This window comes from Acartia tonsa, chromosome 11 (genome assembly GCF_053477335.1).
Source record: "Acartia tonsa isolate MP-2025a chromosome 11, ASM5347733v1, whole genome shotgun sequence".
NCBI classification, from domain to species: Eukaryota; Metazoa; Arthropoda; class Copepoda; order Calanoida; family Acartiidae; genus Acartia; species Acartia tonsa.
Window position 1 is genome coordinate 13,660,487 of NC_137270.1, and position 18,526 is coordinate 13,679,012.

The window sequence follows — 18,526 nt, forward strand, 5'->3', positions numbered from 1 at the left end:
ACTGTAAGATTTATTTGGTCCGTCGGACTGTTGTTATTTCTCTTACAGACATAAGATATATGTAGGGAAAATTTGATCTACTAAGCAGTTTTATTTTGTAAGAAAGCTGATTTTTTGGTGATGGTTAAGCTCACCAACAAGCATCTACTCTTTAGTTCACTTGGTCCCCTCATCTGTCTGTAAAACTCTAAGAACATTAAGATTTCAAAGAGTAAATGTGTTCGTTTCTTCTGTCTTTTTTTTGTAAGATATGTTATGATTTAGCTGGCAAATACTGTTTTAGTCTATATTACTTGGTCTACCGGTTTTTCTTTACTGTTCTAAAATGAATTAAATTTTGTTTGATCCTAATTTTATGATGGTTATCTTATTTTTGATTAGATAGGAGGGGGGGGGGGGGGAAGGGGGAGCATAGATACAAAAAAATATTTTGGTCAGTTATGAGAATACTTTTTTCCTTTTAAACTCAGTATAATACCTTTAAGAACAGTAAAATTTTAACTATTGGTTTGGTAGTAGAAAGGGGGGGGGGGAGGGGTGGCGGTGTTGGCCCCTGTAGGCCCTTGAGGGACAGTACTAAATTTAAATAGATACTTATAATGGTAAACTATACAAGTAGAAAAATACACATAAGATACTTTACAAAAAAAATTAATCAATATCTTTAATGGGAAGCTCGATTATCCAGTCTCAATATTCATTTTCTTTAAGTTTAAAACGACCTAACCTCTCTTAAATAAATTATAAATAATAAAAAGCAGTTGTAAGTGGATAGTAAAAGGTGTATTATAATACTTTTATTTAAATATATCACTTTTTTTTAATGACTCCAGCCAAATGAGGTAGCAAATAACACGGCGGAATTCGGCGGTTTCGGCGGGAAATCCTTATTATTTATTAATAATCGTTTATCTAGGGTAGTAATTGAATCAGGTTAAAAATTTGGTTCAATTATCTTTAAAAATAACAGAGTAGTAACAAAAATTATATTTTAAAAATCACCCCTTTTTGGTTACCCCCCAATCACATTCCTGTGCACGCACCTATACATGACCAACTTTAAAAAGTTGCCTAATGTAATATATTACTCATAACTTTTTATTTTAATGAATTCGGACTGGTAGAAGTGTAAATATTTAAATTTGATTAAAGCTATACCAAATTTCCACTAAACCCCTTAAATAGACCATAGTGCTACTGTTTCATTTCAAATTTGATAGCCCATTATTTCTTTTCATTACTTAAATTTATGAATTAAAAAATCTTCAAATTATAAACAAAAAATCTACGAAAAAAAATAATAATTTGGTGAAAAACACAAATCATTTTAAAATGAAATAAGAACATAAATCTTCTAACGTTGTGTAAGAAAAATCTATCTAGCATTAACAGAAATCAGAATTTGATAAAATAAAATGTCGACGGCTCCCTGGGACCAATTGGACTTGGAATATTGGTGTCCAACATCTCTAAAAGAATATGCATCGTTTAGCTGTGTATTGCTTGTCTTCTACAGGTAAAATTTTCATCCATTTTAATGGTTTTTGTAATTAGATAATGTTATATGATTTCCTTGTAAGACTGAACTATCTTGCGATTTTTGATTAAACGCCTTCAATAATAAAACCAACCATTTGATTACACAACGTTTGTCTGAAAGTTGTGAATGGTATTGAGTTGTTACGTGCATAGAATCAGTGGATACCATCTTTAGCATGCAGTGGTGTCGTAAACCTGACATCAAGCGAGTGTGAGTATAATAATACTCTTAATTTTGAAATGGAAAAATAATTCTCATTTTAATAGAATTATCTGAACAACCGTTGAAAGGATTTTAAAAATCGTGAAATGATTTGAAGCTAAAATAAAGTTTTAATGGATTATTGGGTTGCTTTAAAAGCCGCACGGCTAATTAATGCGACCGAAATAAGTGTGGCTGCCGCTACTTATATACACACATTCCTGTTCAGGTGTCTGGTGCAAGGTATTTTTGTCCAACTAGTGCCAGACCCCGACGATATGGACCTAACCATGCTGATAGCGGACATTGAAGCCCTATTTGCCATAGGACTGTGCGGGGTGGCCCTCATTGGGGTTAACAAGAAATCCCTGTGGTGCTTCTACTTACCTTCCATGCTTTTCACACCCGTTGATGGAGTTTATTGGTATGCTTTTGTTAAATGCGAGGCTTTTCTTCATTTAGTTATGTTTGAATTGTCCAGTCGATATAAAACTTCACATAATGATTCTTGCAATGATAAGATATAACATAAAAAGTGTATCTACTCTATAACAGTTTTAAAAATTTCTGGTTCTAGATTCATTCCAAATATTTATCAGCGAGGGAGGGGACATTAAGAATTTTTATTAAGTTTTGATTGGTTGGTTTATGAAGTTGGTTGTCCAAACTTTTCAACCACTAATTGTAGTCTACGGAATGGGTAATTTTGTGTGTCATCATTGGGGATGTACATCAATTTATCGGCCATTGTCTTCTTTTAGCGTTAAATGACATGGGCTTTAATATCCGAGATGGTCAAAAAGTATGTCAAAGCTTTTTTGTGTGGGGTAAAATGAGGGTTATCAAAGGTGTTTTAAACACCATCTTGAAGCCAATGGTGGTCAATGTTCAATGTAGACTGGCTTGTTATCGTTATTTGGAGGGTTGCCTTAAAGTACCAATTAAGCAGTGAATTTTTTTCTCGCCCACACCTCCAAACTAGTTTTTTAAAATTAAGAGGGCTGGTTTCATTTCTTGACGGTCTTTTTAGGGCAATAACCAGTTTTCTCGTATTCATTCGAATCCGGTGGATAGGAACCGGTTCTCATCCATACGAAAAAACTATGTCTAGCATCGTATTATATCCAGTTTTCTACGAATATAGAAATGTACAATCATAAGATTAAAACCAGTTTTTTTTAGCCGGTGCCTTCGGCACCACGGGGCTAAAAAAACTAGTTTTAATCTTATAATTGTACATTCTATATCCGCGGAAAGCCGTTTCTAATACGATACGAGAAATAACTATTATTTTTTAGCATAGTGTTTGGAGTGATGTGTATACAGTACAAGCTGTACTGGTTTGGAGCCGGGATAATTTGTATCAACCTGTTCCTGATATTCTACATGGTGACCCTCGTGGACCTGGCCATACACCATGCGCATCCTGATGATCATGTTCCACAGTGGAGAAGGGCATTGCCAACATTTAGAAAGACCAGACCACAAGAAAACGAAACAGCTGTGTAATACTTTAGTTAGACAATGTGGATCATGGGGAAGAATACGAAGTAGCGGGTTTTGCGTAGCTTTTGATGGGTTATTTAGGTTAGGTAAATGTTAATTATTGTCCCACAGGGTCAGGAAATTGGCCCCGCATGGTTAGAGCCCCTCGCAGGGGATAGAAATATGAGAAAAGTTACTGTGAAAATACGATGAAATCCGCTACTTTGCTTTCTTTCCATGATCCGATAATGTTATTATGTTTTTTTGAAATAGCGATCTCAGTATTGAAATTGTTTCACCCATGATAGGTATTCAAAAGATGAAGTTACCTTCCAATTAATAATTTTTTATCATCTATTCACCTATAAATGTCTACATGACATTCTTTTTTTCTTTTAATGTTAAAAATTATCCAAAATGACATATTTTTGTATTTTTTTTTTTTAATTTTCTGAAATTCTGTTTTGGTAGGTACCTACCTAATTGTTTAGAAATAAAATAATCTATTTTAAATGGTGTTTAAAATTGTATATGCTTTATTATCAACTAGCAGCTACGCCCCTAGAGGCCTCTAGTAGCACTTTAAATGTTTGGAGTTTTTAAAAAATAATACGATACCTTGCAATGTTGCGAAGAACTAAAAGCTTACATAAGCCTGACATAAGAAAATACCATTAGGGACACTTATCTTCGTTTGTGATTCCCACTTCTATCAAATTTCTACGATACTTTGCAATGTGACGAAGGAGTCTCTATTCGAGAAGAAAAGTTTTCGATTTATTGGGATTTCTCTTGGGAGGGTGGTGGTACCCTCCCCCTTAATAGTTATAAACATTCCTGAGACCTATGAGAAACTACCCTGTTAAGGAGAACCCGATCGGTTCAGCGGTTATCTCGGTACAAACATACAAACACACAACGTCCTGTTACTTTATTATAAGGATTTAAAGTGATAATGAAGAGTAGATTGAATATTTAATAATAATAATAATAATAATAATATATATTTCCTACAAGCCGCGGCTTCCTCTGGCCTGACGACATGCACCTCCAAGCAGTGAAGGGGCTGGCTGATTAAATATTACAATTAATATATATATTTTTTTAGGGGGTAATCGCCCATCAGCAAGGGAGCTACCACCTTTACAGATTAATTAATCACATTTTTGTGTATGATAAAATAAAGCATTAAAATGTTAATATTAATTACTATCGATGTGTCCTGTTGCTATCTTATTTTTTTTTTGCAACTTAATTATTTTTTTGGGGACATTAGCCATATTTTGTCCAGTTACAATTCTTTTTTGTTTTATTTTTTGTTGTAACTTTATTTTTTGTGGACATTTATTTAACAACCGAGGCACATGCCACCCCTCCTGTCGTTAAACCGCCGTCACCTCATCTCGAGGCGGTATAGGCCGCCGGTGGTCTGGCGGTTTTTGGCGGGACGTTAGGGAGGGGGTCAGTGGAAATATATTACAATATAATACATTATAAAAACGAAGGCATTCAAACTAAGGATAGGGCTGCAGCCGTTCAAGGATACACACCAAAACCAAGAGACGACGCCTGCAGGCTCCCGCCACGCACACACTCCACACTCCTACTGGATACTAGTTTTGTCAAAGGCTCAGCTGGTCCTGAGAGTCCCGCGGGGCTTCCCGAGAGCAGCCTAAACAAAGATTTTAAAACAAGGTTAACTCGACAACGCCGAGCAGCGACAAAACATCTACCTATGCTCTTAAAAAAAGTTTTTTTTTTAAGTTGAAATAAATAATTAATTACACCAAGCAGCTGTCAATCCTGTTTGTTTTTCAGTAAAAAGATTAAGAAAATTCAGAAAAATTTAAAAGTCTTAATATATTGTATGCAATAAGATTGCAAGGTAGAGCAGCTACACCACCGCACATCTAAAAAAAAAGTTATCTAGAAAAAGTTATTATAATAAAAGGATAGGTATGAATTATAATAATACAAAAATAAAAGTTAACCGATAAAATTTTATTATTTTTAAAAGATAATCGAGTTTAAGAGGTGATCAAACACCTTTCGTGAAAATTCATTTTCATTTTCTATACATTTTAAATGGAGAGGAAGTTGGTTGAATTTTCTGGGTAAGTAGTAAAGGGGGGCGTTGAATATAAAGTTTCGATTATGAGTAATGTGCTCAAAGTCATTTCGGTTCCTTGTATTATATGTATGGTTATTTGCTTGTAAAGTCCACTTATCTCTGAATATTTCTGGACATTTATTGTGCTTGTACCTATGCATAAAAATTAGACAATTATAATCGAGTAATTTTTGATAAGGCAATATTTTGTGTTTTTTAAATAAAGGGGCAGTATGTGCACGAAAGTCCTTGTTTTTGTCTATAATTCTAATACATAATTTTTGTAATTTAATAATAGGGTTTATAATATTTAATGGACAAGCAGTAAAAAGGATGATTCCATATTCTAGATGGGATTTTATATAAGAATGATATAATAATTTTAAATGGCGACAATCAAGTATATTTTTCATCTGCTTTAATGTGAAAATGGATTTCTGAAGGGTATTGTATAATTTGTTAAAATGGTATTGAAAGGAAAATTTTTCATCAATAATCAAACCAAGATGCTTAATAAAATTTTCATTGGCATTGGGTACCAGACAAATTTTTGAGATTTTATTAGGGTCAGACTCATTTTGATTATTAAGATCAATAAAGAGAGGCAGGTCATTTCTAATTAATTGTTCCTCTAGGGAATATCTTTGTAGAGGTGTACTGTAAATTAAAATTTTTGTTTTGTTTGGATGAATTAATAGACGATTTGAGCTATACCAAGAGACAATTTTTGGTAAACAATTTCTAGTTATTTCAACAAGTTGCTCCAGATTGTCCGCTGCTAAAAAAAGTTGAGAGTCGTCAGCAAATAGATCAACAATGGCAGGTGGGATAGCAAGAACAAGGTCATTGATCATTACCAAGAACGAAATTATACCAAGAATCGACCCTTGTAAAATACCAATAATTATATCTTTAATATTAGTGCTGAACTCCCCCCCAAAAAATACGCGTTGGCGTCTATTGCTATAATAACTTTTGAACCATTTCAAGAGTGTTCCTCTAATCCCGCAATTTTCAAATTTGGATAGCAACACCTCCCTGTCGACCATGTCAAAACATTTCTGTATATCTACAAAAATGCTAAGACATGATCGACCTGCCGCCAAAGTCTCAGTGACAAGGTTGTAGAGGTCAAGGGCGTTGTGAATAGTACTATATTTGGGTCTAAATCCAAATTGTCTTGGCGACCAAAAGTTATTGCTATCCAAAAATGAATAAACAGTTTGAAAAATATATCTTTCTAATGGTTTTGAAAGAGTGGGGATTAAAGAAACTCCCCTGAAACAGTCCATTAAAGATAAAGACCCTCCCTTGTGGATAATAATTGTTTTACTTATTTTAAGCTTGTCTGGAAAAACACCACTTTCAATAGATAAATTATAAATTGAACTAAGGGGGGCACAAATACCTTCTGCGACACTGCTAATTAAAAACATTGAAAGTCCGTCGTTATCAGTGGACATTTTAGGCTTTATAGATTTAATTAGATTAAAAACTTTTACTGGATAAAGTGGCTCTACAAAAATAGAATTTGGACAAGGGGGTGGTAAAAATTCTCTAAATGATTGATTAGTAGTTGGAATATTTGGGGTTAGTTGTTCCCCAAGAGATGAAAAATAAGAGTTAAAACAGTTAGCTATATTTTTTGACCCACTTATTCTCTCATTATTGACCTCAATGTACTCTACAGGATTTTGCTCTTTTTTTAGACCAATTACGCTTTTTATGCAATTCCACATTTTTTTCGAGTCAGAGCCGGCAGCTCTGATTCTAGAATGATAATCGTTTATTTTGGCTCTACGTACTGCACGATTATATTGGTTCCTATAATTTTTGTATCTTTCATGACTTTCTTGCGTTTTTTCTATATTTTTTAATCTAAATAGATAGTCTTTAAAATTTCTGCATCTAAGGAGTAAATCATTCATGTGGGGTTGTTGGGGCATTTTTTTCCTATTTAATTTAATTTTTATAAGGGGACAATAAATATCATAAAGTTGCAGGAATTTGGAAATAAATAAGGAATATGCATTATTAACATCTGCATAGAGTCAAATCTACTAGTTTATCATACAAAGTAAAACGATGTCTGTCTGTCCATCTGTTTGGATAAAGCTTGAGATCTGGCTGACCTCTTGGCCCATGGTTTATAGGGAAGATCTTGAGGTTTTATGCGTTTTTCTTCGGGGGTCTAAACCAAAAAGGGATAAGGAACGCCTATATTATTGAGGTTGGCAAACTGCCCAATTTTTAGGCCAGATTCGGACTTTTACAAAATCCGCCCCCCAAAAGGCGGATTAATCCTTGGATTGCCGATTCTTGTTTTTTTTGCGAATTGTGGATTTTTTTAAAGGTCTTTTTATAAATAAAAAAAATTCTAGCCCCTACAGCGGGGGTTGTTTTTTTAACCCTTACCTTACCTAACCTAACCTAAAATAAGCATGAAAAGCTACTGTAAAATTAAATACGATAAAACTTTGGATGCTACCCACCAAAGTGCTATAAAGGTCATGAATGTTAACATCTGAATCAGCAATTTGAATTGCGGATTCGGATTTTGAATACAAAAATTGTCAAAAAAAATATGGGTTTGCGATCAATTCATTGCCAACCCTAGATATGATACTCATTTTTAAGGGGATAAGGTCTTGGAGCTTGCCCCAGCCTTGTCACGGGTTGGCAGTACCACCAGGAACGGCTCACTTGTCCCCAATAATATAACGTGCCACCTTACAGATAGAGAAAATAGTTATTTTTCGTATCTTATTATACACAGCTTTTCGCGGATATAAAAATGTACAATAATAAGATTACAACAAGTTTTATTTTGCCCAATGCTTTAATAAAAATTTAAATAGTCTAAACCCATCCCGGGACCTATGTAATTCTTCCCTAAAATGGAGAACTCAATCATTTTAGTAATTATAGATATCTTAAAACTTCAGACAAAAAAATTTACTACTTTATATAATAGGATAAAAACAAATTAAATTGCTTTTGATTTTATTATTCTGACAAATTACAAACAGCTGATTAAACAATAATATTTAATACAAATCAATTAACACAAAAAGACACAAAAATACATTAAACTTAAAAGTCAATCAATAATTAGTGCTTTCCCTCTAAGAACCTAGCGATCACAGAAACTCATCTAACCCTGATAACTTTTAATAAATCAAAATAAGGGGGGGGGGGGTTAGATTTAATCTATATGTCTAACCCCTGCGGAAAGAAATAATCCTGCCAGGCTGTATCTAATAAAACCTAATCTAGGGTGAAACACTCCACACCCCCCCCCCCTTCTATCTTATTATTTGTAATCACGAGGAATTTTGAGGGAAACCGTTTCAAATAAAAACCTAAATGCAAATTCTATAATAAATTCGCATCGTATTATATACAGCTTTCCGCGGATATAAAATGCACAATTATTAGATTAAAACCAGTTTATTTAACCCCAAGATGCCGAAAGCACGGGCTAAAAAATGGTTTTAATCTTATTATTGTACATTTTATATTCGTAGAAAACTGGATATAATACGATGCTAGACATAATTTTTTCGCATGGATGAGAACCGGTTCTAATCCATCGGGTATTAATCGGTTTCGAATGAATACGAGAAAAGTTCTTTTTATACCTACTATATTTTTTCAGAAATATTTTATTCTTAAAATTCTTATTTATAACTTACTAACTACCTACCTAAAAAGTTTCTAAATATTTTCTAAAGTTGAAAAAAGAGGTAGTACAGTCATTCAATTCAAAAATGCTTATTATCCGATTATTTTTTTAGTAAGTAAATAGGTTAGGTATAAAAATTTGAAAGAAAAAAAAATTAATCAGCAAAGAATGATTCAAACCAAAAATTATTAATCATGATAAAATAAATTTTTGGCCTAAAATTATTATTTTTTATCCCAATGATAATTTCAGGGCACCTAGTAAACAATACCTTCCCCTAAATCTAACATTTATACAAAGGGGTAGTTGCACGAAATGCATTTGAACTTAATTAGGTAACCGCATATTTTTTCCTAGTTAATTGGTTAAACTACATTTATATGGCATATATTTGAAAGAATTTAAATTTTCTATCACGTAGTCTTGATATTTTAAAAACTACGTGGTAGAAATTTGAAATTCTTTCAGGTATATGCCATATAAATGTAGTTTTACCCATTAACTAGGAAAAAATATGCGGTTTACTAAATTAAGTTCAAATGCATTTCGTGCAACTATCCCTTTCATAAAATAATAAAGGTTACAAATAAACAACAATTAAGATTATAATTTAATAATTGAAGGGATAAGACAATGGACGACTAAATAATGTAAAATAAAATTATTGGATTAAAGACAATAGTAGATATACCTATCTTATATTAATTTTAAAAATTCTGCTTTTGTTCTACCAACCATTAATCATAGTTTTTAAACATATGAATAAAATATCGGGGGAAGGGGGGGGGGGGAACTTTAATTTAAATTCACATAAAAAAGAATTGTAAGATGAAGGGATAGTTGCATACAATAAAAAGGAATCAATTAGGCACCACCAAATAGTCAACATGCTGTTTTTGTGAAAACAGGACAGCCATTTATGTTGCATATAACCTTAAAAATATGATTTTCAAGTCTTTATATTTTTAAACTTCCTGGTAGAAAAATTAAATTCTTTCAAACATATGTCCTATAGATGTAGATAAAACTACTGAAAAGAAAAAATATGCAATTCATTAAATTCAAGTTTAAATGCACTTCGTGCAACTACCCCTTAATAGTCCATTATCCTATCCCTGGCGAGAATGATATTGTGACCAGTAGTGACGATCACCTTCTTGTACATTTTATTAATATCCAGTGTTGGACATTATTGTTTTTTTTTTGTCGTTGAGAAATTAGAATCCCTTCCAGTCTGAGCCCTCAGTTTCATCTGAAAAAATGTTCATTGTTAAATCTATTAATACAAGTAAAATGATGTTTGTTTGTCTTTAGGATTAAATTTTTTTTATTTTTGCAATCATTTTTACTAAATTTCATGCAATGTCAGAAAGGTATTAGAAAAATTAACTATCTCAACGAATTATAGACAACTTTCAGCGGATAGTAAAATAAAAAAATAAGAATGTTAATTTCAGTTTTGATGGACTTAAGGAGTCGAAGGCCCAGTCTAACAAAACTGAGGTGGATTCTTAAAAAAATATGATTTTGGAGGATTTTTCTCGAAAACAATTTTGCCCCACTAGGCGATTAGTGGGGCAAATTTTTTTTAAGAATCCACCTCTGGTATAAACGTTGTTATTTGTAGAATATTATCTACAATAGTATACGATATGTGAACATTAATATGGCTCAGAACTGGTTCTAGTCCAGCGGATTCGAATCCATACTGGAGTAAAGTTTACCTGACTTCTCAACAGAAAGCACATGAATACCAGATCTAAAATTATAAATATATATATGTTTTTACCGAAATGGTTCTCCTTTGCAGTGAAGCTATTAATAGGTCCAGGGAAGGTTTAAAAAAAAGAGATTTTCACATAGAACAAAAAAAATTTCAGTTGTCTTTCTTAAATCACGTTCCCCCTAACGTAGCTGTCAGTTGAACAAACTGACATTTCGAATATTAGAGTAGCTTCGCTTATAAATACTGTGTTTGTAGCCATTGTTTCTTAGTGTTTGGACCTAAGTAATCTGTATTACCTCACCCTAACCGAGTATGGCAACTGTCCCAAAAATGAATGACGCTCTCCGCAGATGAGCTTGGGATACGGGTTATGTACGTGTCTATTAAGTATCCAAACCACTCAATAATCTTCCTTCTTACACAACTAGGACAGTGTCACCACAGAGCTACGACGCCCTTTTTCTTATAAATATTAATAATTTACTAAGAAAATTACCTAAGTAGAGGAGTTCCTTTGCCTTTTCCCAACACTCGAGCTATCACTTCAAACTAAAATTAAATTCATTAAATATGTATGTGTATATTTGATAGCTTTCTAAGACAGTAACAGGATGTTTGTCTATCTGTACTGAAGGATCTCCCAAACCACCGATATGGTTCTCCATTTATATGTTTTATATGTAGATTTATATGCACGATGCCAAATAAAATCGCCCCTTGAAAATGAATACCAATAAAATAGTCATGGTAGGCGGTGCCAACTTTTTCTTTTTAAAACTACAACTTCCCCCCCCCCCCCCCCCAACCACCTACAGTGCCTCTAGAGGCCATTGTCTTATCCCTTACGATCCCTGATTCTGTGTAGACTATATTTACCTGTAATTCTGCACCTTCTTTGTTTGCCAGAAATAGTTTCTCCTTAGTTACTTTGTCATGCAGGGCCTACAATTTAAAAATAGCATTAATTCCTGTTTTGTTAGCCCCATTTTTAATTGAATTCTATTTTTTGTGGATCGAAATATGTCTCACTAGGTACTACTTTATAAAATAGGATATTGTGTTTAAAAAAGCCAAAATTATCACGTTTAAAATGAACGTACGGACTTTCTGGTAATAGTTATAGAGTTAATACTCTTTCTAATTTGTACCTAGCTGATACAGGAATTATCATGAAAAAATTGAACGCGATAGGACAATACAAACATGCCTATAACAACTATGAGACTTGTCCTTAAAGATCTACTGAAAAGCTTTGCTTTCTACAAAAAAAGATTTTATTTACCAACCTTAAAAACAAACTTCAAAGATGCTCCTGTTTCAGTATTCACTGAAAATTAAGAATAAATTAATAATAAATTATTCAAATTAATAACTTCATATAAAAGCGAGAAGAAAACAATGTAATAACTTTTAAAAAAATGACTCAATCACTTTTAATCCAAGCTTTCAAAAGAAAAAGTGAAAATAATTTTCGGTTGGTTGATTTTTCTAGCGGCGGCTTTCTCATAGGTGGGTTGTGGTGTCCTCCCCCAAAATAGTAATAAACGTTCTCTGTACCTTTAAGTAGCTACACAGCAAAGGAGAAACATATTGGTACAGAAGATTGCGAGGCAGACACACATCCTGTTACTTTTATATAAGGATAAAGGTACCTAGGTCCATAAATTTGACGTGTATAGGAACCGGAGTTTCTTTCTGGCCGAAGGAGGAAAGTTCTTGTGTCTCATTCATCATCAGGTCTTTAGATTCAATATCAACAACTACCTAGGTACATCAAAATAATAGGTAATTCGGCCTTTTCCCTCAAAGTACCTAATCGAGCACAGAACACCCCTAAAACCTTTATTTAGAAATAAATAGAAAACACATATGTGGGGAAGTGTTTCGCGTATTTATTTACCTTTACTTTAGGTTAAGTTAGGATAGCCTATGTTCGAGGAGAGAATAATAATTTTAAAATATGAAAATATCGGGGTGTACTGTGGTCACCGCTTAACACATCGAGAGAAAGCACCACTAGTTCTTAGTGGTGCTTCAGGGAGAAAGTGGACATTGGACTCTGTACTGGCCATGAAATGAAAGAACGTGTTAATGATTCTAATGGCTTTAAAATTTAAGATGAATTTTATGAGAAAGGGCAATTAAAACTAGACAGATCGTTCCTCAAATATGGTAAGTCTATTACAAGCCCATGTCAGACTGGTTTTAGGCTATTTGGTGTACAGGAGAAAAAATAAATGTATGGATGAAGCATCTAATTTTTTGTAAATTTACTTACTTATCTAACCATATTTAACAAAATTTGTTACCTCGTAAGTGTGAAAGACTTGTAAGAATCCAAGCTGAAAAAAAGAATAAACTTGATACCTAACTAGATCATATTTTTAAAAGATCAGTAAATACCTATTGGTCAACATAATTTTCAAAAATAAAGTAAAAATCAGCCGCCATTATAAAAAAGCCGCCGAGTAAAATATAAATCTTACAGAAATCTAATGTTATTCATAGCCTAAGAAGCAAACTGACAGACATAGTAAAACATATACTGGATGCTCATTAATATACATAGGGAATTTTCACAAAAAAAATTAGTGGTCTTTCTTAAATAGCAGCTGAGAAATTCCAACATACAGGATCTAATAGACAGACGGACATTTAGAGTTATAGAATAACTTCGCTACTTAAATAGGTATATAAAAGAACTTTAAGTACTTTTATAGTAGATTGGTAGGTACAATATTGAAATTAAATGGCCAGTGACATTACTGTAGGTTCGTAATCAAAGTATAAAGGACATTTAAAGACAAAGTCATGTGAATACGGAATATCTACTATATTACCCCCCCCCCCCCTTTTAACCATTATTTCTCTACCTGAACTTCGTAAGAATTTTCATCTCGTTTTCTGACAACTATTGCGTTTTCTTTCATATCATCCATTTCTTCACTAAAAAAAATATTCTCTGGGTTGATAAGGATTACAGCATGCCTTTCGTACATTTTGTTTATATGAGGAAAAACCTTTGTAGAAAATATTGCAGTTAGAATTAATTTCTTTAGATGTCGTATTTCCAAGGATCATGCTGTGACTGGTCCTCACTCTGTGACTAGTCCTCACTATCAGGATGGAGGAGTACACTATCTTACCTGAAGTGAACATGATGGTCCTCATGCTGTGACTGGTCCTCACTATCAGGATGGAGGAGTACACTATCTTACCTGAAGTGAACATGATGGTCCTCATGCTGTGACTGGTCCTCACTATCAGGATGGAGGAGTACACTCTCTTACCTGAAGTGAACATGATGGTCCTCATGCTGTGACTGATCCTCACTATTAGGATGGAGGAGTACACGCTCTTACCTGAAGTGAACATGATGGTCCTCATGTTGTGACTGGTCCTCACTATCAGGATGGAGGAGTACACTCTCTTATCTGAAGTGAACATGATGTTCCTAATGTTGTGACTGGTCCTCACTATCAGGATGGAGGAGTACACTATCTTACCTGAAGTGAACATGATGGTCCTCATGCTGTGACTGGTCCTCACTATCAGGATGGAGGAGTACACGCTCTTACCTGAAGTGAACATGATGGTCCTCATGTTGTAACTGGTCCTCACTATCAGGATGGTGAAGGACAGGCTTTAGTTCTGCTGTGGCCATTTTATATCAGTTTCTGCAGTAGAAATAACATCAAAATTTCACTTTTAGATTTAGGATAAAACAAGTATAAATGTTGACAAAAAAGGTTAATGTATATTTACATATATAGATTAATAGCCCATTACTTAAATACAACATAATGAAGAAAAGCAGACTGACGTCCTTGTAATGAAAATTCCAAAAATAAAAGGAAATAATTTCCTTATTAATTAACATGTAAAAAAAATAGAAAATCAACAACAAAAATCTTTAAGAAATGAGCCAAGACTCAAACCCGAACTTTGTTAAGTTTAAAGAATTGAGAAAAACTACCTATGCAAAAAGTAAACTTATAAACCCATCAGATATAAACTAAAACTAAACTATTGCGTTCTTTTCATACCAGTTTTTAAGTTATGTAATAGAAATTAATAGGTGCGTTTTTTATTCATTTCAAATTCATAAATATGTACCTATTTCATATAGATTTTATTATGCCTATATTTTACAGTAAGCACTAGGTTTCTTGCTTTTCAGGTTTCACTAAGCTACTGAACCGATTTAGTTCTCCATTTTAGTGTATTTTCAAATATAATATTGGTCCTAGGATGGTTTTAGACTATTTTTCATACAATATGGGGTATTTAAGCTGCCATAATTTCATGATACAATTTTGATGTTGCAAAATTTATATAAAGTTGAAAAAGTTTTTGTTTGTAGATTAATATTACAGAACCGAATAATTTTAACTGTTTTAGAGAAGATTTCTGAAGGGCCTGGGATGGTTTTAGGCAATTTTCTGGCAATCCTTGCCTTTGGTTACTGAAAATAGCGGAAGGTTGAATGGTTGTAGATTAAAAGATCGTCTATTCTCTCCTTCTCTATCTAAAACTAAACATAAGCTAACCGGCGCGGCGGCGTAATCAAATAACATAATCGATCAAGGATGACAACATTCATTAAACAGTGAAGCACAAAAAAATCATGGATGAACAACTGGACAAAGTGAGTTATATTGCAGATGTTTAGTGCCATAGGAAAAGAAAAATAATAAAAACACGAAACCTGTAGTTACATATTAATATGATGTCTTTTATATCTCTTCAGACTGATTTCTTCAGGAATTTAAAGGGATAAGACAAAGGCCGATTAATCGATGTTTATCACCACTGATGATCCACAAAATTAGCTTTCCCGTAGATTACAATTAGTGGTCGAAACGTCTGGACACTCAACTTAATTACCTAATTAATCAATCAATATCAATAAAAGTCCCCTTAGTTGGTAAGTCAACATATTGTTAAACTTTGGGGACTAGAGTAATAAAAGCCAAATGTCCCCTCCCTCCCAGGATTTCTTAATGAATAAAAACTAAATTCAGGGGTACCTATCTTATATAGGAGCCGAGAAAATATCATTTCCCCAATAACGTTACGGGACGGACAGACAAAGTAAGTTAATAATACTATAGAGTAGCTTCGTTATACTCTAAAAACAACATAAATTTGTTTATTTATCTTACTTCAAAATTTAAACAAGTTGTGTACTTTTTAATTTTTAAAATTCAAAGTAAAACTATGTTTGTCCGTCTGAAGCTTGAGATCTCGGTAACTGCTAAATTGAATGAGTTCTACTTTAAATACAAATATTATACCTAATTTCTCTATAAAAATGGTTTCAAGCTATTTTCTCACTCAAACCTTTCCAGGACCTATGAAAATCTTCACTGTGAAGGGGAAACATATCGGTCTGGCGGTTAGCGAGATCCTTTGATACAGAAAGACGCGCACACAAACACGACAGGCATCCTGTTACTTTTATATAAGGATTCCTTCCGATTGAATAGAGCAAAAATTTTTAAAGTTTGTTTACAAAATAGAATACAAAGTGTACACTCTCAATTTACCGGCTAAAACGACGACATTTAATTATTAATTAATAACTATCCCAGTTTCCAAAAAAAAGATCAAGAAATACTCAAAAAAAATTGTTGGCGCTTCGCGCCAAACAGACAGTTACTATTCATTTAACCTTACCAAATTTTTTAATTAGTGTAGAAATTAGGTTATAATCTTTTTTCACTGAACATAACAAACCAGGTAATAGGAAGTATTTTATTTTGTATAATATAAACTTTTTACCAAAGAAATTTTGTACATCCCCAATGATGATACACAAAATTACCCCTTAAATAGATTACAATTAAATGATGAAATGTATGGAAACTCTACTTAATTAACCAACCAATCAAAATTCCATTAAAGTCCCCAAAGTTGTTGAGCCAACGGATAAGAAAATTTTATATGAAATATTGGGGACTAGTGTAATAAATAGCCCAAAAACCCAAAAAAATTTTCGCTTCGCGTCCTTCCAAATGGTTTCTGCTTTTTATCACATTGTATATTTTGTTTTTATTTCTATAAAAACATGTGTAAACAACAAACATTTAATCAAAAAGTTATTTTATATAAAAAAAGAAACAGCGTTGATATTTATCCAAGCCTTTTTCTCAACACTGTATGTCTGTCTAAATGAATAACTATATGTTGATGTCATATTATTTTCAGGATAAGTTTATCATTTTTTTGTGTACATACCCTTACAAAAAGACATGTTTTTTTTTTATGGCAATTTTCATTAAAAACCCTTAAAACTAACTACACTCTATATTCCTAACTTGATAAAATACGCCACTCTTGTTGTCTTTAATTGATTTTAGTTCAAAGGGGGAGTAAATATTTTTCGGTACACTTCACGCACCGCCCTTATAAATCCTTGGAAACACCACTTAATCAAAAATTAACAGAGTTTTAAAGTGCCATTTAAAGAGGGTAGGATATGCTGATATAACTTTTTAGCTTCTCTTTAATTCACTATGGCTGTCAGTACGTAATGCTAAGGGGGAAATGTGATTTTTTCAACTGCAATTCAAGATAGAAGGCGAAAACTTGATGTTAACATTCCCATCATTATGGAGTATAATTAACTATTAAAAATTCATGGAGGTCGGACTGCTTTTCAGGACATTTTTGGCTATTTTTGTATCTTTTAAATTTTGGGTATAGTCCCTTTTGTGACATTGCCTCTTAAGGTGCATTTCGTCGTATTTTCACAGTAGCTTTTCACCTATTTATAGCTCCTGCGGGGCCAATTGCCTACCCCTGCTGGGAAATCACCTGACCTAACTTAACCTAGAATAACCTATTAAAAGCTACTATGAAAATACGACAAAATGCCCCTTAAGAGGCGTTGCCACAAAAGAGACTATACCCCAAAGTTTTACATATTTCTAAGAGATTTTTATATCTGTAGATGAAAGGACAAGTAATTTTTTTTTACATAGTTCTTTATATCTTTGGTTTTTATGGTATGATAAATTTTTTTGTGGATTATAATATTAAAAAAATAAAATTTCTCGCTGTCATCACACAACATACAGGAAAAAAGGATTTGTGACTTTTTCCACCTAAAATATATGTTTATTTCAACAGATGCTCTTTAAATCTACTTGTCTGTATTCTTATTAATGATTTTTTGTGCTTTGCTACTTAAAGATGTTGTCATCTTTGTTGTCATACAATAAAGAAATATTTAAAATCAGTTTTACATATTAGGTTAATTTTTGGTAAATTATTTCCAAAATGAGTGGTTTTATCTCCCCCCCCCCCAATTTTTTTTAAAATGGGGTTATTCATCCTTCCTGCTGAGATTTTATAATATCCCCTTCCACCCATAAAAAATGTTTTGTGGTGGGGGGGGGGAGGGGGGAGGTTAAATTATCTTCTGTACTTTTTTTTTCGAAGATGCTTTCTAGCTCCCTTCCCTTCGGTCATTGCAGGGTGGGGAGAAGGGATGGGGGAGAAGAGATGGGGGGGGGAGAGATGGGGGGGGGAGATGGGGGATATAAATGGGAAATAAGGATGGGGAAGAAGGGATAAGGACTAGAAGGCCCATAATCAAATAATCCCACCCCTTAAAACGCCCTTATTTAAAATTAGTGTTATAATCAAAATCTTCAAAATGCCCCCCCCTAGACAAAGTGCTTCGCACGCCACTGACCCAATGTCTTGTAACCGCGGTATCTTAGTTGTTGCCTCAAAATCTTTGGGTACTTTTATCAATACTATCGGCTACGC

At 33.3% G+C, this 18,526-nt stretch overlaps 2 protein-coding genes across 4 annotated transcripts; one reads left to right on the plus strand and one right to left on the minus strand.

Moving 5' to 3' along the window:
* The first annotated feature begins 1,192 nt into the window (after positions 1–1,192).
* On the plus strand, positions 1,193–3,739 carry LOC145331969 (uncharacterized). Its single transcript, XM_080176841.1, has 3 exons — positions 1,193–1,516; positions 1,971–2,165; positions 3,040–3,739. Exons 1-3 carry the CDS (start codon positions 1,416–1,418, stop codon positions 3,248–3,250), a joined length of 507 nt encoding a protein of 168 aa, XP_080032967.1. The 5' UTR covers positions 1,193–1,415; the 3' UTR covers positions 3,251–3,739.
* A 4,589-nt stretch (positions 3,740–8,328) lies between these two features.
* LOC145331764 (adipose-secreted signaling protein) lies at positions 8,329–14,461 on the minus strand. 3 transcript variants are annotated; one of them, XM_080176605.1, is made up of 10 exons: positions 14,370–14,459; positions 14,254–14,294; positions 13,621–13,693; positions 13,057–13,089; positions 12,400–12,511; positions 12,034–12,074; positions 11,624–11,689; positions 11,244–11,296; positions 10,746–10,780; positions 8,329–10,273 (listed from the first exon to the last, which is right to left on the minus strand). In XM_080176605.1, exons 1-10 carry the CDS (start codon positions 14,409–14,411, stop codon positions 10,239–10,241), a joined length of 531 nt encoding a protein of 176 aa, XP_080032731.1. In that variant the 5' UTR covers positions 14,412–14,459; the 3' UTR covers positions 8,329–10,238. The 3 variants fall into 3 exon arrangements, with proteins under 3 accessions (XP_080032731.1, XP_080032730.1, XP_080032732.1); XM_080176604.1 differs by lacking the exon at positions 14,254–14,294 and having other exon boundaries at positions 14,326–14,461; XM_080176606.1 differs by lacking the exons at positions 14,254–14,294; positions 14,370–14,459 and adding an exon at positions 13,894–13,950.
* Between the last annotated feature and the right edge of the window lie 4,065 nt (positions 14,462–18,526).

What these genes read in the sequence shown, in the direction of transcription:
- LOC145331969 (XM_080176841.1), top strand. Translation starts at nt 1,416, where the DNA reads ATGTCGACGGCTCCCTGGGACCAATTGGACTTGGAATATTGGTGTCCA. An exon ending in GTATTGCTTGTCTTCTACAG is followed by an intron (nt 1,517 to 1,970) that starts GTAAAATTTTCA and finishes ATTCCTGTTCAG; the next exon opens with GTGTCTGGTGCAAGGTATTT. An exon ending in CCCGTTGATGGAGTTTATTG is followed by an intron (nt 2,166 to 3,039) that starts GTATGCTTTTGT and finishes ATTATTTTTTAG; the next exon opens with CATAGTGTTTGGAGTGATGT.
- LOC145331764 (XM_080176604.1), bottom strand. Translation starts at nt 14,411, where the DNA reads ATGGCCACAGCAGAACTAAAGCCTGTCCTTCACCATCCTGATAGTGAG. An exon ending in AAAATTCTTACGAAGTTCAG is followed by an intron (nt 13,090 to 13,620) that starts GTAGAGAAATAA and finishes TCTTTTTTTCAG; the next exon opens with CTTGGATTCTTACAAGTCTT. An exon ending in CGTCAAATTTATGGACCTAG is followed by an intron (nt 12,075 to 12,399) that starts GTACCTTTATCC and finishes CTTAATTTTCAG; the next exon opens with TGAATACTGAAACAGGAGCA.